Below are 21,762 nucleotides of genomic sequence, written 5' to 3' on the forward strand. Positions count from 1 at the left end.
GTATATAGAGCATTTAGCGAAATCTCAATATTTTTGAAGGGGTTAACCCACAGATTTTGAAAATAAATTCAAAAATATGAAAATCTTGTTTTAGTGCATAGTTTCATCGAGCACTGACAGAAGATGATGATCAAAGAGTATAGAACCTTTGTTGTGTTCGTTTCTCTAGATAATGAATATTTTATAATGCTAATTCCACTAATCTAGGTAATATATGCAATTTTACTAAACTAAATATTAAAAAATTAGAATGATTCTTATATACCATGAAAGATAGTTTAGAAAACACTAATTCAAATGTAGAATATGGTTGGAAATTTTTAAACTAAGGTGAAGAGTATAAACCTCAGTATATAAAGCATTTACCGAAATCTCAATATTTTTGAAGGGGTTAACCCACGGATTTTGAAAAAATTTCAAAAATATGAAAATCTTGTTTTAGTGTATAATTTCATCGAGCACTGACATAAGATGATGCTAAAATAGTTTAGAACCTCTGTTGTGTCCGTTTCTCTAGATAATAAAGATTTTATAATGCTAATTCCACTAATCTAGGCAATATATAAAATTTTACTAAACTAAGTATTAAAAAATTAGAATGATTCCTATATACCATGAAAGATAGTTTAGTAAACATTAATTCAAATGTAGAATATGGTTTGAAAATTTCAAAAAAAAAGTGAAGAGTATAAACCTCAATATATAGAGCATTTACCGAAATCTTAATATTTTTGAAGGGGGTTGGTTAACCCACAGATTTTGATTTTTTTTGAAAAATATAAAAATCTTGTTTTAGTTTATAGTTTCATGGAGAACTGACATAAGATGATGGTCAAAGAGTTTATAACCTTTGTTGTGTCCATTTCTCTAGATAATGAAGATTTTATAATGCTAATTACAATAATCTAGGCAGTATATGAAATTTTACTAAACTAAATATTAAAAAATTAGAATGATTCCTATATACCATGAAAGATAGTTTAGTAAACACTAATTCAAATGTAGAATATGGTTTGAAAATTTCAAACTAAACTGAAGAGTATAAACCTCATCATATAGAGCATTTACCGAAATCTCAATATTTTTGAAGGGGTTAACCCACGGATTTTGAAATTTTTTCAAAAATATAAAAATATTATTTTAGTGTATAGTTTCATCGAGAACTGACATAAGATGATGGTCAAAGAGTTTATAACATATGTTGTGTTCGTTTCTCTAGATAATAAAGATTTTATAATGCTAATTACACTAATCTAGGCAATATATGAAATTTTACTAAACCAAATATTAAAAATTAGAATGATTCCTATATACCATAAAAGATAGTTTATAAAACACTAATTCAAATGTAGAATGTGGTTTGAAAATTTTAAACTAAAGTGAAGAGTATAAACTTCAGTATATAGAGCATTTACCGAAATCTCAATATTTTTGAAGGGGTTAAGGCCACGGATTTTGAAAAAATTTCAAAAATATGAAAATCTTGTTTTAGTGTATATTTTCATCGAGCACTGACATAAAATGATGGTCAAAGAGTTTAGAACCTCTGTTGTGTTTGTTTCTCTAGATAATGAAGATTTTATAATGCTAATTCCATTAATCTAGGCAATATATGAAATTTTACAAAACTAAATATTAAAAAATTAGAATGATTCCTATATACCATGAAAGATAGTTTAATAAACACTAATTCAAATGTAGAATATGGTTTGAAAATTTCAAACTAAAGTGAAGAGTATAAACCTCAATATATATAGCATTTACCGAAATCACAATATTTTTGAAGGGGTTGACCCGCGGATTTTGATTTTTTTTTTCAAAAATATAAAAATCTTGTTTTAGTGTATAGTTTCATCGAGCAGTGATATAAAATGATGGTCAAAGAGTTTATAATCTTTGTTGTGTCCGTTTCTCTAGATAATGAAGATTTTATAATGCTAATTACACTAATCTAGGCAGTATATGATATTTTACTAAACTAAATATTAAAAAATTAGAATGATTCCTATATACCATAAAAGATAGTTTATAAAACACTAATTCAAATGTAGAATGTGGTTTGAAATTTTTAAACTAAAGTGAAGAGTATAAATTTCAGTATATAGAGCATTTACCGAAATCTCAATATTTTTGAAGGGGTTAACCCAGAGATTTTTTAAAAATTCGAAATATGAAAATCTTGTTTTAGTGTATATTTTCATCGAGCACTGACATAACATGATGGTCAAATAGTTTAGAACATATGTTGTGTCCGTTTCTCTAGATAATGAAGATTTTATAATGTTAATTCCACTAATCTTGACAATATATGAAATTTTACTAAACTAAATATTAAAAAAATAGAATAATTCCTATATACCATGAAAGATTGTTTAGAAAACACTAATTCAAATGAAGAATATGGTTTGAAATTTTTAAACTAAAGTGAAGAGTATAAACCTCAGCATATAGAGCATTTACCCATGGATTTTGAAAAAAAATCAAAAATATTAAAATTTTGTTTTAGTGTATAGTTTCATCGAGCGTTAACATAAGATGATGGTCAAAGAGTTTAGAACCTCTGTTGTGTCCATTTCTCTAGATAATGAAGATTTTATAATGCTAATTCCACTAATCTATGCAGTATATGAAATTTTACTAAACTAAATATTAAAAATTAGAATGGTTCCTACATTCCATGAAAGATAGTTTAGAATACAATAATTCAAATGTAGAATGTGGTTTGAAAATTTTAAACTAAAGTGAAGAGTATAAACTTCACTACATAGAGCATTTACCGAAATCTCAATATTTTTGAAAGGGTTAACCCACGGATCCTTTAGCACTAATCCAGTAATCCAGATTCAATGCCATCACCATCCTCTCTTACAACAATTTCTGATACATTACTTCAGATGCATATGTTTGCACGACATCTTGTCCGAGCAAAATATTCTTTTCTGATTCGGCTAGTTCCAGAAAATGAGACATTTTGTTTCTCCAAAACAGTTATGCTCTCATATGCATCTTCCAGGTATCTACTGATCTCAAAGAGGGGGGAGATAAACGACGAACAATGAGTTGCAAATGAAAGTAATCAACAACGGGGAGAAACACCAGCTTTGAGATGGCTGTTTCTCTGATGACTGACAAAGACTGTTTGCAACTCTGTCAGCCATCAGAGAAACAGACTTTGGTTCCCTAGTATCCCTTGAGAGAAACAGCCTTTGTCAGCCATCAGAGATCTGCGTGATCCTTACTTGAATCTCTTCAGAGACATCATTCCTCCTATTTTCGGCGAGGATCTCAGTCCGATGCTTGCTTCAGCTGTTCTTGGTGCACTCGGATCAATTCTTCAAGGAAGCGCGGGATAAAAGGAAAGTTTAAAAAATGCAAACTTTCCCAGCAAGAAACCATTGGTGAAGTTTAGAAAAGTTTCTTGCTGGGAAAGTTTGCATTTTTTATTTGTTTCTAGGAAAATAGAAATTCGATACTGTTGTTTGAGACAGGTGAGCTTTGTCGTTTATTGGATTTATTAGTGATGGATTCCCTTCATCTTCTAAACTGCAGATTTTTTTATTAAGAACGACAGCGTTAACTCGGTAAGGATCAGTTTACTTCTGTGGAAGAAGATGATTGGCTGAGTTGGCTCTATAGTGCTCTCTTTCCTGACGCTTACTTGTTTCCGTGTGCTCTTCAGACTTGAGTTACGTAGATTCTTGTCTGAATGATGAATGAGACAAGATTACAAGTAGTACAATGTTTGTTTAACAGAGAAGTTGTGTTGGTTGTTGGCACAATATTGCAATGATATATGTCTGAAAAGTTTCTTATAACTCTAATTAAAAACCGTGATTTTCTAGTAAACCTATTACTGCAAAAGATATAAATTTAGTTACATCGAAGGGATAATGTCATCAACGTTAAGGATAAATGGCCGTTCTGCAAGAATGCGTATACAAGGTTGACCAAGCTTCTTAATAGAAGCTCGTTCAGAGAAAATGTGCTAAGCGGTACCATTGATGGGGTCTACACGAGTTGAACTATAAAGACAAAAAATGTTGTAACCACATGGCTTGTGCTGTAGGTTCTTTGACAAGGCCTGACTCGACCATAACCATCGTGAGAGCCTGTGATTATTTTTCTTTTTTGGTAATGGGTAATTCTTTCTAGTATTGAAACTGTGAGGCTCATATATAATCTGTACATATAATTGTAGGATAGTGCGAGGAAAATGGTCACATGAGTAACCTACTGGAGTTGGAATAGATGGATCATGAAACTTGGGTTTATCGTTTTAGGCTTTCATTTTCGATGCAATTATTTATATTTTAAGTAAATTGCATATTCATGACAAGAAATCTATCTTATTTCACTCTACTTATCTCTAATTAGTTTAGTTTATATAAATGTTTATTTGAGGAGGAAATGTGTTATACATAAGAGATTGTTTTAGAGAAAAATATACGGCATTCGAAGTTTTAGAATGAAAAATGATTTAAATTCGAAATAATTCAAATCGATTAGCATTGTAAGTGTGTACGTACAACTAATTTATTTACATGCATACATAATCAGATGTCCAAATTCTATAAAATAGATCATATACTCTATAGTTTCTATGTCCATTCAAATCACGGATCTTAATCACCATTTTATATGATCTCTCTGAATTACCTATATTGTCATTAGAAGCTTTCTTGCTTTGTAATATCACCATTAATTGGGTATTTGGTGAAGGGGAAATGATTGCATCTTCTATATCACATTTGAGCCTGTTCGGCTGAATACATGATTTATAGTATGTGCTTTACATATCAAAGTACAAAAACAGAACAAATGACAAAAGAAATATTCATCACCTCATTAAAAACTGATCCATTCTTTTATCATCTTTCAAAGCACAAGTAAATATTGTTCTTTTTATCTAAATTTTCTGGGTTCAGTCCCTACAATATGAGAATCCAATCCTAAAATTGAGGAGGGATACAATGAACCTTGAATTTTTCTTATGATTTGAAACCAACAAGGTTTAAAAATCTTCAAGAATTGATGAGAATATCTGTCTATCTTTCTTGTATATTATAACATCATTTCTTTCAAACTCTGGCTAAACAACATCTTTCCCGAGAGTTTGATCTACTTGATACAATGGCAACACAGAAGATATAACCTGCAAAAGAACATTAAATACAATCTGATAAGTAAAACTGATCACTCAAAAAAATTCAGAAACCATCTTTCTTCATTTCAATGTTTTCATGATGTCATGTTTCTAACAGTTCCTCTGCTGATCAAATTAAAACGTTGAATAATGCAGAAAATAGAGCTGAAAGAGTGTTTATGTATTCCATACTGTGAAGAAAGAAATAATAACTACATTTCTACATCAAAAACTATGCACACATACATTCGAGTTATCTTCATTTTTGTAGATATTATTTTTAAAAAATTTCAACAAGTTTAAAATGTTCATATATTTCTCCTATTTTCAACCTATATTGCCTATTACTAAAAAATTATCAATGAACTTCAAAAAGTACTCAGTTCTACAAATTAATCCACGTGAGAGGCAGAGAATTCTCATGATTGCTTACCTTCTTTTCACCATGAACAGCTACACAATCCCTCGGCGTCTCAAACAAAGACAACGAGTATTGCTTGCGAACAACGCCAACGTCAAAAACTATGAGACCAGAGCTCGGCACGTCAACTCGTATCCCTTTAACCGGAAACCAAAGGAACAGATCTTGCGCCAAGATTCCAGACAAGTCCTTAATCTCACCATAACTTATCTTCCCTGTAATATTCACGTCGTAATGCAGCTCCGTCTCGTATTTAGCATCACAAGACTGGTTCAAATAAACCGAGAACCGTCCCGTTTCGCCGTTGAAGCTGAAATCTTTAACGGCTTTTGGAAATATCCCCAACGGTAACCCGTTCTCCTGGAGGATCTCATAGATAGTCTCATCGTCTGAGAATACTAGGGCAGGGATGGTGAAAACGAAACAAAGAAGAGAAACAACACGAATCATCATTGCTCCTCTAGTCCCCTACGTACGCGTTTTTCTTCTTATTATCAGGAGATTTATTTCCTAAACCAAGAATGTTTTTATTGGCAAGAAGAAAAAGACGAGAACATGTTTTGTTGACAGCTTGAAACAGAGTGGATTACTTATTTTTGGTCAAATTATTGATGGCGCAATGCTTCTCAATTTATCAATAGCAACCAGTGAATAATAACCACGTGGGTTTTGTCCCACCAATGAAATGTCGTTAAATGTAGGTGTTTTTGAGTTTTCGTCAAGTTTATGTTCTTATTAGCCATCTAATAAGGCATGATTGAATATAGGTGGACCGTACCACATGGCATCATATATAGAGAGACATGGATGCGGAATTATATTGCATGACAAGTTGACTCGAAGCCGACAAAATGTACGACCACATGGGTCTCCTATATTGACCAGATCTGACTCGACAAAATCTGTAAAGAGATATCTTTGTAAGAACCTGGGGTTTCAACCATCTCATTAACATAGTTTTGAATGTGTCTTAAAAGGCGAGGCTCATAACTCATATAACTCGTGCATATAATATTAGGAGAGCAACGAGAATGATAGCAAACGTTTTGGTTAGTAAATGTTTAATTTGCAGAGGGGAACATGACATATTCTATTCAATAAGTTTGACTTTTTGAAGTTCAAGTATATATGTGGATCGTAGTCTATATATGTATCACTAATATATCCTCAACATTTCATAATTTAGATTATGTTATATGGTCATCCAAGTCATCGGTCTTGATCGCCATCTTAAACTAAATATCCCACCATCCAGGAGTTGATGGCCTAGTGGCATTTTCAGCTACGTGACTGTTTTAAATCATGCAACGGGTGTTTAAAAAGTGGTCTTGTTACCTCTTTGACTAGGAAGACAAACATAAAAACCTAAACATTTCAGTGGCTCACCAGCTTGAACTATAAGTAGCCCTTTTTAATCACCACATTTAACTAATAATCCCTATTAATCACCTACGTCCTCAGCAATATAGCTAAGAAGGTGCCGATGATACGTTAGTGTTTCATTGATGAACAGTGACTTCTTCCGAAGTCAAGACGGAGACAGACTTCGACTGCATGGTCAGGGGAGGGTTAGAGACAAAGTCTTATTATGTTACTATTTACTGGAGTGTAAAACTCATTTTACCAAAAATAAAGCAACTAGATATTTTGTGAATGGGAAATGATTGTCAATTTCCGGTGAAACTTATTTGGATATATATATATATGATAAAATCTGTTTAGAACACAACAAAATGCAAAGAACATTCAACACATCACATCACTCTTACATCAATTTATCAACCGAATATTGACCATTCCTTCAACATCTTGTCCAAACAAACCAAATTTATAAACGAGAAGTTGATCAATTAGTTAGAACTTTTACTCGCTCCATTTTATTTATGTCATTTTAGGATTGTGCATATAGATTAAATTTTTAATATAAATAAACATCATTAGTTTATTATCTAAGTACAATTCAACTAATAGAAAATTGACTAAAAATACAAATGATCATACTCCCTCTGTTTCATTATAAGTGTCACTTTAGAGTTTTGCACACATATTAAGAAATCATTTAATTTTGTATATTTTCAATAAAAAATATTATTACTCATATAACTCAACCAATAGAAAAATAAAATGGGGAATAAAATTAATAAATTCTACATTGAAATGCTAAAACGACACTTATTTTGCAACGAAAAATTTTCTCTACAACGACACTTATTGAGAAACTGAGGGAGTATAATATTAAAATTAATAAAATTTACATTGGAAATCGGAACTTCGTTTACTTTGTAACAAAATTTTGACTCTTAAAAGTATTACTCTTTCCATTTTATAATACTTGATGTTTTACTTTAGTGTACAAATATTAAGAAAACTATATTTCTCTAAAAAGTATTGTAAAGATATATTTAATATTAAAATCAGTTAATCAATAACAAAAAGGACTGTAAATAATTGGTTGAACAGTTTTCAATAAAGTTAAAGTTAATCTTAAAATTTCAAAACTTCGTAATTTCGTGTAATTTAAAACAAAATACTTTTTCTAAATATCATCTATATTGAAACTGAGGGGTATTAGCTTAGTTTTTGATGGCTAAAGACTAGAGGCAAGGGTTGAGTGGATCGAGAGATGCGGCAATCCGAACGTAATAGTGTACTTATTAGTTTAGGCTTGTGTCTTAAAAGCCTAACTAGATTTTAACCCGCACTTAAAAGGACAGATATATTTTTCTGTTTTATATTTTAAAAAATAAATTTGTATTTGTGTTTTTAATTATATTTGTATTTTTTTTTGTATAATATTTTTTAAAATGATTAATAAGAAGTTTTAATAATTATATTAAAATAGTTGGACTACGCCTATATCAATAGGTCATGTTCCTTTTTTAATAGTATTGATTTTAAATAAATTATTTATACACAATTTTAGTTGGTAATTTAGTTTTAGCATAGGGATATTCCATTTACTAAAATCGTGGTATAGTTAATATTCTGTGTAACTATAAATATAGTAACTACATTCAAAATATTTTTTTATTATAATTTATTATATAATGGTAAATTATTAAAAATCATATCATTATATTATCATGTAAAAATCTAATGGTATTCGACAGTCATATAGATGCATTGGTCTATGTTCTAAATGACTAAATATATAAAAACTGTCATCATGAAACTTATTATAAAATTATTATGGTATATGATGTCAATATGTATTCTATGTAACGTCATATACATATGTAATATATATTTTGTGTAATATATGATAATCTAGTATGATGAAAATGGACAAAATATGAATTAACTATATTTGTTATGTTCAGTTAATGATTTGAAGAGAATCAAAAACATTTAAAAAAAAAAAATCAAAAACGATCATCTATGCTAACCTGCTGTCCAATTAGAGTCGGTGGTCATAAGAACAATCATGTATTTCTTCTAATAGTTGATAATCGTAGGTTTAGTTTTAATATAATTTTGGAATATAACACGGTTTAGTTTCATTAGACCATATTAGTTAAGTTTAAGTAAACCGGTTGTATTATCTAAGTAGTGTTTAATAATATTGTAACAAACGTGAAAGGTCCAATATTTAAGTAGGTTAGTAACAATTTTTAAATGGTTCAAATTTTAAATGACAACTTTTAACAGTAGATAAATTTAGGACTCTAAATTAATAGAGTAGATTACACATGCGACAATTAGATGCTTTTATGTAACGACTTTATGGTGTTCTTTATTTCACTCTAAAAGTTTTTAAAAGCGACTAGTTTATGCAACAAATATAAACCGAATAATCACCGATCGGGGGTGAATAAAACTATTTCACTTTTGCTTTTTCCCTAAGCTACTTTACTCACAATAACACTAGATTCATCTTTATAGAATGCAATATGGTATAAATGAAAAAAACAAATGGCATAGTCAAAGAAAACAACTAGACCAAACCAAAATTTGGGTTACCGAACCGGTTCGTCAAAATGACTAAATGAGTTTTATCTCCTCATGATCATGGACCTGAAATTACTAATGGGCTTTATGAACAGTCTCATTTCAAATTAGCATAGATTGTGCCTCGTCAGAACAGAAATGATATTCTTTTTACAAACCATATAATCAACCTTCTCTGTTTCAGTATGCTAGTGTTACAAGGCCAGAGTCCCTTAACTATTTAAAAGCTATCTCTCTTTTTGAAAACAAAAAAAGGTTCAACTTGGCTCCTTTGTATTTGCAATAGCGTGGTGTTCAAGTTGACCATTATATAAACTCAGACCATTTTATAAACTCACTTAGAATAAATTACATCTTATATATACATCATATAAGAACTTATAAATATTGAACAAACATTTAAAAACTGATAAAGTATTTGAATGAAATTCGGTTTCTATAACTATCCTAACCATAAATCTGTGAGCTTTAAAAGATTTATTTTACCTAAAATAACTATCTTAAAGGAAAACTGTTTGAAGATAATGAGATTATGATCATGTGTACATTCCGTGTTTATCTATTTATAGACTTATTCTTACAGGACAAAAAGCTATTCTTAGAAAAGTTCAACAGAAACTGCTGCAGACCAGGATTACAGTTGTTATGAATTTACTAAAACTGGCAACCACTAATTTTCTTTAAGAACCAGTCCTTCTTCCCTTCTCTTGTCCTATTCTCTATCAGCTCATCTTGTAACGTTTGTTCTCATTCATTATCTCTTCAAAGCTTCTCACTAACAAATCCAATATATTAAGATGGATCAAGCAGAGCTTTGCCGGATATTCCAAATGTTCGACAAGAACGGCGACGGCAAAATCACCAAGCAAGAGCTGAATGATTCATTGAAGAATCTTGGAATCTACATCCCGGAGCAAGAGCTGGTGCAGATGATTGAGAAGATCGATCTCAACGGTGATGGGTACGTGGACAGCGAAGAGTTTGGAGGGTTGTTCGAGACGATCATGGAGGAGAGAGACGAGGAGGAAGACATGAGAGAGGCTTTCAATGTGTTTGATCAGAACAGGGACGGGTTCATCACGGTGGAAGAGCTGAGATCTGTGCTAGCTTCCTTGGGACTCAAGCAAGGAAGAACTCTAGATGAATGCAAGAGGATGATTGGCAAAGTTGATGTTGATGGAGATGGCATGGTGGATTTCAAGGAGTTTAAGAAAATGATGAAAGCTGGTGGATTTGCAGCCTTGTGATCAAAACTTGTAAAAGAAGAAAAAGAAGCCCATTTTAGGGTTAGGGTTTGTGACCCAAAATCATTGTTTTATTCTTCGGAATGGTTAGGGCAAAAACCTCGAAAGAGAATTAATAAATGGATTTGCAAAGATAACGAAACTTTGTGAGCTTCCTTAGAATTCTTCTTCACAAATATTGTTGATGAACTTGCTTTGAAACATAACCATGTCCACGGATCTGATTCTTTTATTGTTTGGAATATTTGGTTGTCATGCACTTTGCTTGTTAATTACTACTAGTTTTATGTATCTTTCCCCTGCAACAGAATTTGAAATTAGTTTTGACTAGTTCTCTAAACTGACGTCGCTTTCTTAGGCATCAAAGCCCGTCTAGCTCAGTTGGTAGAGCGCAAGGCTCTTAACCTTGTGGTCGTGGGTTCGAGCCCCACGGTGGGCGCATTTTTTTTCTCTCTCTAAATTTTAGACAAATATGTGAAATTAGTTTTGGTAGTTCTGTAAACTGACGTCGGTTCCATAAGCATCAAACTGACGTCGGTTTCATAAGGATGAAAGTGATGTCGGTTTCATGAGCATCAAAGCCCGTCTAGCTCAGTTGGTAGAGCGCAAGGCTCTTAACCTTGTGGTCGTGGGTTCGAGCCCCACGGTGGGCGCTTTCTTTTTTTATTTCTGTAATTTTTGAAGTTTAGATAGACAAATATGTGACAGCCATTCCTGCCTTACGATATACGGGACCGAAGTCAGTAGATTAAGCTCCGCAATTTAGTATTTCTTCCAGTAGTGGATAACCAATATTACAGAACCGTTTCAGTGTACTGCATGTTACCAGTTTAGAGCACAAAATTTGCAGCCTCATTCATTCAAAAAGTTTATCAAATTAAATCATAGTGACTACCATTATATCTAGAACCTGAAGGGTCAAGCGTTTTATGTTTGAAGAACACGCAAGGGGTCGTCGTCATTAGTTTATGGATTTTGGATAAGCTTTACAATGCACAGATTAAAGTCCCATTGATACATAAACACAACTGTATTTGATTCTTGCAAAAGTTTAGGCCAATGTGTTGGTCTGTCTCTGTCCTAACGCAAACTGAAAAGTAAAAACGTATTCTAAAATCAAATTCAACGTTGTAATAAGGAATCAATATATTTTTTACCGGTCAACATTTGTTGTCTCAAATCCAGTTAAAAGAAGAGCTCAAAATATTATATGAATTCCAACAAAAACTTCTCTAAACACTTGCGATTTCACTTTAAACTCGTTTATCACACGACTTGTCTTTCTATTCGCAACTAACTAATTCTCATGGTGTATTCAGAAGCAGTGTTGAAGGATTTTGGCTAATGAAAGAAACAAAACAACTTAGTTACCCCATACACTGTCCCAACCACCGCCATCACCACCTGGTGCAGCAGGTTTAGCCCCCTCAACAACGCAGTTCTGGTTTCCATGGGGCTGGTGAGGTAAAGGGAGTCCATTAGCTCCTTGTGTCTGCTGCTGCATCATGCCAGGCTTTGTTTTCACCCCGAGCAAACGCAATACAAATCTTGCTAATTCTCCATATAACATACCACCACGATCACATAGCTGAAGAAGAGCAGACATGAGCATATGAAAGGCCTGTGTGTTCTGGTCTATCAGCATTGCTACACGCCCAAAGAAATTCACAGCACCTTGCAACTAACATCAAGCAAAACATGTACACTTTAATGTTATAAACTTAATCAACTTCTTTGGTTTCTCTTAAACATTACAAAACATAAAGGGGCATGAACGGTACCACACGGAGAAAGGATATCCAGAAGCCAGGTGGAGATGGAGGTTGATTAGAAGGGTCGTTTGGATCTTGACCACCATAAGGAATCATCCCCATTCCCATACCATAACCACCACCGAAACTTCTATTGTACATCCCACCACCATGCATACCTGAACTTCCATAGAGACCACCACCAACACCATACATACCTCCTCTATTATGCATGCTACCACCACCATACCTTCCAAGCCCATAACCATATGCACCCAAACCATAACCAGAGTTCATACCTAGATTTGGACCATAACCTGCATTACACGCAACAAAAGAAGTAAAGCTTATCTCCTCTCTAATAATAAAAAGAAAAAGAAATAACATGTACACATACCGCCATACGTCTGCGGCAACCAAGGTCTAGCTGGCACAGGTCTACCCAGTAGATTCATATTACCAGCAGCAGTATGATTCCTATTCAGAGAAGAAACTAGTTCACCAGGGTTAGCTGTGCCAGAAGCCTCAACAGAAGCAGCCGTGCTGGTGGTATTTGAAGGAGGCCTGAAAGGGTTAGGAGCAGATGTGTTGTTGTTGTTGTTTCCTTCTCGTACCCGAGGTTTAGGAGGTCTTCCACCTTACAACAGCAGCAGTCATCAAAGTGTGAAGTCAATTAAATGTTGAATAATGTGAACTATAGCTAGTAAAAAACGATGCTTCTGCCACAAGACAAAGAAAAAACCCACCAGATTAAAGAGATCAAAATCGATTGATTACAACCCTAATTAATTAAAGAATAGGAAGAAAATCAAAAATCACAACTTATTAAAAGCGGGAAAACAGAGCATCTCCTCGAACTGATCAGAAACAACTAACCTGATGGGTGATACGTTGCCATAAACCGAGACAATTCAAGAACTCTCAGACGCGGCCTAACGTCAAGCGCCTCAAGCGTGTAGTAGAGAGAGAGAGAGAGAGAGAGAAAGAGAGAGAGAGAGAGAGAGAGAAGAGAGAGAGAGAGAGAGAGAGAGAGAGAGAGACTTTGAAAACGGAAAAGGAAAGAAACAGAGTATATATACTTTCCCTCATTTAGGTTTATTATGCATCAACCCCTAAAGTTCCGATCTTTACCATAAAAAGCCCCAAAATAACTAAAATAGAAAAGAAAATCCCAAAAAGGATAAAGATGAAAACTTAAAAAAAAAATATTTTTATTTTTAATAAACAAAAGATTCCATTTTTCGAGGGAAGCTTCAGTCGGCGGCGGCGGTGGATTGTCTCTATCTCCATCTCCATCTCTCGCTCTGTTCCTCTATCACGGCGTAGTCTTGTCTGAATCCCGGAACTATCAATCATTTGAAGGAAAGGAAGCGACTTTTTTTATAATCCTGAGATTTTGGAGTAATTGATGGCGGCGAGCGCGAATCCGACCGAAGGTTCATCGGCGGCAGAGAAGATATCGGCGGCGGCTACGAACACTGTGAATTCAGCGGATAACGGTGGGAATAATACGAAAGTGGATAATAACTCAGAGACGATAAGCGCGTTGAGGCATAATCCAGGGATCTCTGTTGATTGGACTCATGATGAACAATCGTTATTAGAAGATTTGCTCGCCAAGTAACTCTCTTCTTTATATATCTATATCTTATATATGTGCTGATGTTGTGACGTTAGTTGTGTTAGAACTGTTAGCTGTTCGTGTGTGTGTGTCTTTTTAAGATGTCTTTGGATGTTTTAAAGTTCACTTCTTTTTAATTTTAGTTTTAGTTCTTGTTTAAATGATTAATGTTTTTATGGCAGGTACGCGTCAGAGCCTACGATAGTTCGTTATGCGAAGATTGCGATGAAGATGAAGGATAAAACCGTCAGAGATATTGCTCTCCGTTGTAGATGGATGACTGTGAGTTTTCTTAGTTCTTGATTACACACTCTTCTTCACCCTTGGCTTTTATTCATTTCGTGAGAGTGTGTACTGACTGTTTTTTTTTTCTTCTTCTTACCTCTGTGTCATTTGGTGATGGATTTGCAGAAAAAGGAAAATGGAAAGCGTAGGAAAGAAGAGCATTCCTCAAGAAAAAGCAAAGATAAGAAAGTATGTGGATTTCGATTTTCTATGTGCAATTTTTGATGCACAGACCCTAGATTAGCTTTTCACTGAGTTCGTTCTTCTAATGTGTCACTAGCTTTAATTTCTAGTCATTTACTCATGGTTTTGTCTTATGGTGCATATGGAAGTTTACATCAATCTCTTTTTCACATATCTGTTTGGGCAGGAAAAAACTACGGATTCTTCTTCAGCCAAGTCCACATCTCATTTGAATGTGCATCCGAATAATGGTCCTGCATACGCTCCTCCTATGATGCCTTTAGATACTGATGATGGCATTTCATTTAAAGGTTTGGTTTTTGTCCAAGAATCCCTAGTTATTTCTTTTAAGGCTCTTAGTCATCTAAGATTGGATTTTTCAGCTATTGGTGGTGTGAGTGGAGATCTTCTCGAACAAAATGCTCAGATGTTCAACCAAGTTTCATCTAATTTCTCTGCTTTCCAGGTGAAATGCAAACTTCCATCTTGTTTTGGACTTTTGATTTGTTGGCTTTTTGAGAAATCCTTGTTATATCCAAATAATAATGCACTTCTCAGAGTTTCTTTCATTCTCTTTGCAGATACATGAGAACGTCAATATCTTGTGCAAAGCTAGGGACAACATCCTGGCGATCTTGAACGAGTAATGCATTTAATCCTATATCTCTATAAGATCATTCCTATGTCATTAGCATTCCTATTACAATGTATAAACTCAAAAACCTATGTTTTTGTGTTGCTGATTGAACAATTAATTGTGTTGCAGCTTGAATGACTTGCCTGAGGTTATGAAGCAGATGCCACCTCTTCCTGTGAAGGTGAACCAAGAGCTGGCGAACTCCATCCTCCCTCGCCCGCCCCATCAAATGAAGTCGTGATCGATCTTATAGAAGCCTATTTTGATGGTTTGATTCTTATCAAAGAAGAAAAGGGAAATAAATGGCGTGGATGTAGAGTGTGTCCACTGGTAATGATAAACAGACACGGGGTTTTGTCTCTTTCGCAGTTTCGATTGTTTCTCAATGTTTCAGCAAACGGTTAGGGTTGTATTCTTGTTTAGGATGTGAATAGATTTCAATTGTTTATGGTAAATGTCTTTGTATAACATTTGGTTTTCAAGCTGAAAGGTTTGAGATTACAAGAGATGCTGTGTTGTTAGTAACATCATATTCTGAAATGAAACAAAGACTGGAATGTATTGTTACACAACATGGAAAGTCTTGTTCGTAGCTTTAAAGAAGAGGTCATTAGTAAAAGCACTGATTCTATTCTATATATAACATGCTGAACCAGTTGAGTTTCAAATTATGTAAATGGATAGAGGGATCAAACTATATATTTGGAGAAAGTCAATGTGAATTGTTAGATTAAAGCTTATAATTGTAGGTCTTTTTTGTTTATCATGTTGTGTTAGCTCGATCACTAATACATCTCACTTTTTTTGTGTTGCAAACCGAGGATCTCAGATTAGAACAAAACTAAATATTAAATTTCAAGAAGAAATATAAAATAAATTTATCTATTTTAAATTACCAGCAAAAACTAATATTTTAAAATGGCAAGAAGAAAAACACATCATTCAAATAATTAGTCAATAAATGTTCAATACACTCACACAGTCCTCCTATCCAAGATAAATATAGTAGAAATAAAAATTTAAAAGAGATACTCAAATAAAAGTTCACTTGTTCAAGATCTTTCTAACTTCTAATACAATAGCAGCCAAAGCCAATATACCAACCGCAGAACCGTAACCAGCGTTCCAAGAAGAGCCAGCTTTAGCCAAATGAATACCGTAGAAGATGTTAGAAATAGCATGTATTATCATAGCTCTTCCTATGTTGTGATGATACCAGTTCCAATATTTCCTGTATTTAGATTCCTTATCCGGTCGAGCAAGCAAGGCTAAGACCTGTAATGCCAATAAACAAAACCGGTTTTTATGTTGGTCATATGTTTTTTTTCCTAGTTTACTGGAATTTTGAGTGTGAAGGAATATGAACCTGGAGACCACCCATGACTAGTATTGCTATCCCAAGGGCTTTGTGCGTGGAAACATTACTGGCGTTGGTCCGGTTTTCTAGAACCAAACCGCAAATGATACCAGTTAAGCCTAGGAGAAAGCCAGTGATCTGGACAGCGATATGAGAATAGAACCAAGTGGGCTCCCATTGCTTCATGTGTCGAGCAATTATGGCGCCTATGATTATTAGTATTCCCCAGCCGATCATGTTCATTAACCCATGTGTCTTCCTTAGCTTAGAGTGTGGTGAACCCTTAACCACACTTTGAGAACCTTATAATTCATCGAAGGAGAGAGCATTACTCTATGAAACCAAAACATGCAAATGTTTGGAGTCTGTTACACCATGATTCTTGTTTCTTAAATTATATTTTCCACTAGATATTGAAGAATGTTTTATAATTCTAAATGGTTTTCACAAGATAAACAAAGATGCATACGCAAAGATTCTATTAAAGTCTTAATATGGATGTTTTTTTGACTGAAGTATATGAATGTTTGTTGGATCACTGATAATGTTTCTTTTGTTAAATACTAGTAGTAATATAAATATATATTTTGAAAACTATATGAAAGACTGTAGTAGTTGGGCAAGACCGGGTGTATTGAAATAGAGTGGGTATGATGTGAAACAGACTCCAACATAATCGTTTCAGAAGAACACTACAAACTTGTACCAGTTCCTAATTCGTCATCATCACAACTGTAGTTATTTACTGACGTCAGAGATGTGTTTTTCTTTAAACTAAAATATTTGATTAAATTCATAATATGATGTCGTGAGATGGCAACAATACCAAATTAGCATTTGTTAATACTCGTGACCACTTACCAGACTGTCTTATAGAGATAGGTGGTGATCATTAACCACTCAAATAATGCATTAATTCAATAATGACTTAATTAATTAGTCAGATAAACTAAACTAAAACAAGCTGAATTTTAAAAAAGGTGGCTAATGCTTACCTGTATTATAATTGATGGTGGTGGTGGTCATGGATTGGTGCTCCCTCAACATAAACCCCGGCGAAGACGGAAAGAATCCGGCAGGTCCCTTAGCGTAAAGAATGCTCTGCCGCGGCGTCTCCGCCGTCAACTGAAAACTCATGTAAAGACGCGACGATACTGACTCGATCTTTAAAGAACCGTTGACAATCACTAGATCTCCTTGGTCAGGCGTTACTTCTCCCGGAGATTGTCCTCTGAGAAAGTATTGTTTCGCCTGTCCTCTTCCGCCGCCGGGAGGTAACCACCCGACGACGGCGCTGGATCCGATCATTTGACCGTTGGTGGAGAATCCTATCCCGATGAAGACGCTGGAGTCCGGGGCTGATAAGATGAAGGTCCATGTGTTCTCTGCCGTTCTAGCATACTGTATGATATGTCGAAATTTAATATGATATTTTTTAAGAAGATATTGGGACATGGAGAAGTCCACTTACTCGGAGGATGTAGTTCTGTCGAGTCCAAGCTTCGACGCATTGAAGAAGGCTTGAGTTGAAGGTGAGGTCGTTGAGTGGTAGAGTTGAACTGCATGATTCAGCAGATTGCTGAATGGTGAGAGGTAGAATTTGAAGAGCGATGAAGGTGAAGAAAATGAAGGAAACGGAAGAATAAAGGTTCATCGTCTCTCTCTCTTTCACTGGATCTGAAAGGATGAAAGTAGTGGTCCTAGTGGATGATCATGGTGATGACGACGAGAATGTATTATATATGATATGAGAGATAGTGTGTGTAAAGAAGGAAGTAGTAGTTGAGGATTCAACAATTTTTTTTAAATACTTCTTTCTTTTGGTAATGTAACAATTTCTCTATCTTTTTTACATTTTAGTAAATTCTTGAGACTTGAGGACCAAGTTTCATTACCTCTCTCACTCTCGTTGCGTAAATTTGCGAGAAATATAGAAATGTACTCGTTACCTTTAAACAAATATCATTTGAAGACCCAAGCAAAAAAAAAAATTGTGTCTGCTACAGGGCGCTTATTGATTGTGTATCTGTGTTTGGTTGACAATATTTTTTGAAATAAAATATTACTTGAGGCAATACAAATTAAGTCTCACTCCAAAAAACAATCACCATGTATTTTTAAGAACATACAAAAGACAAAAACAAATCACAAAATGCACACAAAAGCTTCTTATTCTTTCACCATGAATCGGCAATGCATAAATCAAACCACATGAAGATGAAGACATGGGAATATAAAGGAGCAAAAAAATCAGTAGAATTTAAAAGCAACGAGGCTGATGACAAAGAAGAGAAGAGACGGTGAGAGGCCGTAAGCGGATGAAGGAGAAGGGGCTGGAGACAACGGTGTCTTAGCTGCCCCAGTCGTCGCTAGACCTGGTGACATGGTTGGTCCAGTTGTAGCAGGTCCTATTACAACGAAAAAGAAACTCATCAACTTATTATCTTTAGCGTAACTAATGATATGAATATGTGGTTTGATTATTTACCATGATCAAATACTGGCTGTCAAAACAAAATTGTTGATAATTAACTCAGTCAGGTATATATACACAATGAAACGATTGCAATATTGTATAGGTGAGAATTATTCATTTAATTTTTATTTTTATAACTAAAATTATTGATTTAATTTTCTTTGCGTTGAAGTGTGACTCTAGGCATGGTACAAGCACACAAAAAGCAAAACTGCTTCCGGCGCAACAAGTAGACAGATAAATCCCAAGTTGTAAAAATCAGACGACAGTGAAGTTTAGGTGTGTTCTAGTTGACTTTACAATAATTAATGTCTACTGCTAATGCGTCTTATTCAAGTAAGCACCAATCCGTGACAGACAAGGCTCACTCACGTAGGCTTCACCCGGGTTTGGATTAGGGTTTGCCACACGGTGTGTACTAAATTAGTTCAAAAGAAATAGTACAATCTTGTACTACGTACTTCTTAGTAGAATAATTGATTAAATCAAGTTTGGCTTTAAATCTTTAACTAATTAAAACAACGTGAATTTTAGAAAAGAAAGAGATAGATTCTTGCTGACCTGTAATATAATTGATGGTCGTGGTGGTCATGAACTGATGCTCTCTCAACCTAAACTCGGGCGAAGATGGGAAGAAATCAGCAGGACCCATAGCGTAAAGAAGGTTCTCCCGTGGCAGCTCCGCCATCAGCTGGAAACTCATGTAAAGACGCGAAGACACTGACTCGATCATTAACGAACCGTTGAGTATCTTCAGTTCTCCTTGATCAGGTATCACATCACTAGGCGACATCCCTCCGAGCAAGTACTGTTTCGCGTCTCCACTCTCGCCGTCAGATGTAATCCACCCGACGATTGCGCTGCTTCCTACCATCCGTCCGTTGGCTGAGAATCCGATCGCGATGTAGGCACTGGAATCCGGGGTTGATAGGATGAAGCTCCATGTGTTTTCCACCGTTTTAGCGTACTGTGCGCGCGAAATTTTAAAATCCATTAATTAAGTAAACGTAAATATGATGTCAAAAAGAGTAATTAAAGGTCAATATATAAATATTTTATTTGAACAAAATAAAAAATGATGCTATTAAGTGTACATGCAAAATTTAAGAAGTAAAAAGGGAAATGTTTTTTTTGGTAAATGGATATTCACCTATTTAACGTGCTAAATAATAGTATAGAATTTCAAAATTATAATTCACAAGTTTGTAGAAAACTAGAAATTTAATTGATAAATTAGATCTCCAATTATAAATTTAACATGACTGGGGGAGACTAACAAAAGTTATATGACCAAAACAAAATCGTTCAAAACCTATATTTGATTAATTATAGGGATGTCTACTAGTTATATTTTGATCAACTATACGTCTATCTAAAAAATATAACATGTTACGCAGGAAAAAATCACACGGTCTGTAAAACAATTAAACAAACAAATAACTGTGTAGTTTTTAACCTATACTTTCATCGTTAGGCAAAGAAAAATGGTCAGCGGAAAAACGAACTTGACTAGATTTTTTTTGGTTACCATCATATCCAATTTTATGTTAAGTGTAACTCCAAAAACTCTTTCAAATTTTGGAAATGGAGCTTACTCGGAGGATGTAATTCTGGTCTGTCCAAACTTCGACGCATTGAAGTAGGCTCGCGTCGAGAGCGAGGTCCTGGAGAGGTAGGGTTGAATTGCACGAATCCATAGCTCGCTGCAGGCCATTAACTATGGTGGACAGATGTAGAAACTGAATAGCAATTACGCTAAGGATGAAAGAAACGGAGCAAAGTTTCATCTTCGTCATCTCTCTGAACGTAAAGGAAAATAAATGGAATGTTGAGGATGAATACGACGAAAATAACATATATATAGAGTACGAGAGTGTGTGAGAGGAACCAGTTGAAAAAATCAATAAATTGTAAACAATTATGCTGTTAGAGTTCGTTTTTGGTTAGAATAAAGATCTATGCTACATTTGAAAATGGGACTAATAAATATTTTCACTTCCTATATCGGGTTAATCTTTCAAGTTTCAGCTCGTTACTGATTTCGTTTGCCACATTCATTGACTCTGATTAACTGAAATGGAGTTTTCAGACCAAAGCATTAATATATACATATATGTATCTATCTATCTTATTAAAACAGAAACATTCTATTGGACTTAACATTTATTTTGTAAGTTTTTAAATTAAATACATATTTATACTTTATATACTTTATAGTTAAACTTACATTAAATCATTAATGTTTCTTTCTTTATACTACTATCTATGTTTCCAAACAATATATTTATTTCTTTATACTACTATCAATGTTTCCAAACAACGTATTTTTTTATACTACTATCAATGTTTCCAAACAATACAATAATTAATTTTAGTTATGTTATATCTATCATTTTCTTTTTAAAATTTTGTAGAAACGTCATAATTTCATAAATTGTAAAATAATGAACTTTAAAATTTGGAGTATAAGATTACAAATTATGAAATTATTACAATTTAAATCAAATTAGATTACATATCGGTCATCCAACAATTCAATCGGTTAATCTCGGGTTTTAGTAATTTTTTTAATATGAATATTTTAAAAACCTAAATTGAATTGTCAGATCTCCGAATTAACCGATATAATCACAATCGGGTTGAATTTAAAAACGCTGATTTAAATGCAAAAATATTTTAAATACACACTTTTAAAA

The 21,762-nt window shown here is 33.9% G+C and overlaps 6 protein-coding genes and 2 non-coding genes across 9 annotated transcripts; 4 read left to right on the plus strand and 4 right to left on the minus strand.

Moving 5' to 3' along the window:
- Window positions 1–4,842: 4,842 nt before the first annotated feature.
- LOC108810123 (uncharacterized) lies at window positions 4,843–6,150 on the minus strand. The gene is made up of 2 exons (XM_018582257.2): window positions 5,577–6,150; window positions 4,843–5,152 (listed from the first exon to the last, which is right to left on the minus strand). Exons 1-2 carry the CDS (start codon window positions 6,015–6,017, stop codon window positions 5,090–5,092), a joined length of 504 nt encoding a protein of 167 aa, XP_018437759.1. The 5' UTR covers window positions 6,018–6,150; the 3' UTR covers window positions 4,843–5,089.
- Window positions 6,151–10,232: 4,082 nt separating this feature from the next.
- Window positions 10,233–10,891, plus strand: LOC108810380 (calmodulin-like protein 3). The gene has a single exon (XM_018582496.2). It carries the CDS (start codon window positions 10,310–10,312, stop codon window positions 10,757–10,759), a length of 450 nt encoding a protein of 149 aa, XP_018437998.1. The 5' UTR covers window positions 10,233–10,309; the 3' UTR covers window positions 10,760–10,891.
- Window positions 10,892–11,122: 231 nt separating this feature from the next.
- Window positions 11,123–11,195, plus strand: TRNAK-CUU (transfer RNA lysine (anticodon CUU)). The gene has a single exon. It is a non-coding gene; the product is annotated as a tRNA-Lys (tRNA).
- A 141-nt stretch (window positions 11,196–11,336) lies between these two features.
- TRNAK-CUU (transfer RNA lysine (anticodon CUU)) lies at window positions 11,337–11,409 on the plus strand. Its single transcript has one exon. It is a non-coding gene; the product is annotated as a tRNA-Lys (tRNA).
- Window positions 11,410–11,922: 513 nt separating this feature from the next.
- On the minus strand, window positions 11,923–13,508 carry LOC108810699 (peroxisomal membrane protein 13-like). Its single transcript, XM_056987560.1, has 4 exons — window positions 13,384–13,508; window positions 12,905–13,144; window positions 12,538–12,824; window positions 11,923–12,437 (listed from the first exon to the last, which is right to left on the minus strand). The coding sequence occupies exons 1-4, from the start codon at window positions 13,403–13,405 to the stop codon at window positions 12,120–12,122; spliced, it is 867 nt and encodes a 288-aa protein (XP_056843540.1). The 5' UTR covers window positions 13,406–13,508; the 3' UTR covers window positions 11,923–12,119.
- A 222-nt stretch (window positions 13,509–13,730) lies between these two features.
- Window positions 13,731–15,758, plus strand: LOC108806929 (uncharacterized). Of its 2 annotated transcripts, none has more exons than XM_018579143.2 (7): window positions 13,731–14,127; window positions 14,311–14,410; window positions 14,546–14,602; window positions 14,784–14,907; window positions 14,980–15,062; window positions 15,178–15,239; window positions 15,363–15,758. In XM_018579143.2, the coding sequence occupies exons 1-7, from the start codon at window positions 13,916–13,918 to the stop codon at window positions 15,472–15,474; spliced, it is 750 nt and encodes a 249-aa protein (XP_018434645.1). In that variant the 5' UTR covers window positions 13,731–13,915; the 3' UTR covers window positions 15,475–15,758. The 2 variants fall into 2 exon arrangements, with proteins under 2 accessions (XP_018434645.1, XP_018434644.1); XM_018579142.2 differs by having other exon boundaries at window positions 13,732–14,127; window positions 14,540–14,602.
- A 401-nt stretch (window positions 15,759–16,159) lies between these two features.
- On the minus strand, window positions 16,160–18,346 carry LOC108809951 (cytochrome b561 and DOMON domain-containing protein At3g07570-like). The gene is made up of 4 exons (XM_018582081.2): window positions 18,062–18,346; window positions 17,586–17,991; window positions 16,600–16,892; window positions 16,160–16,508 (listed from the first exon to the last, which is right to left on the minus strand). The coding sequence occupies exons 1-4, from the start codon at window positions 18,242–18,244 to the stop codon at window positions 16,278–16,280; spliced, it is 1,113 nt and encodes a 370-aa protein (XP_018437583.1). The 5' UTR covers window positions 18,245–18,346; the 3' UTR covers window positions 16,160–16,277.
- Window positions 18,347–18,676: 330 nt separating this feature from the next.
- On the minus strand, window positions 18,677–20,853 carry LOC130496436 (cytochrome b561 and DOMON domain-containing protein At3g07570-like). Its single transcript, XM_056988501.1, has 3 exons — window positions 20,662–20,853; window positions 19,628–20,033; window positions 18,677–18,998 (listed from the first exon to the last, which is right to left on the minus strand). Exons 1-3 carry the CDS (start codon window positions 20,851–20,853, stop codon window positions 18,841–18,843), a joined length of 756 nt encoding a protein of 251 aa, XP_056844481.1. The 3' UTR covers window positions 18,677–18,840.
- Window positions 20,854–21,762: the final 909 nt, after the last annotated feature.

The sequence above is a fragment of the Raphanus sativus genome, chromosome 6 (assembly GCF_000801105.2).
Source record: "Raphanus sativus cultivar WK10039 chromosome 6, ASM80110v3, whole genome shotgun sequence".
In the NCBI taxonomy this organism is placed as follows: Eukaryota; Viridiplantae; Streptophyta; class Magnoliopsida; order Brassicales; family Brassicaceae; genus Raphanus; species Raphanus sativus.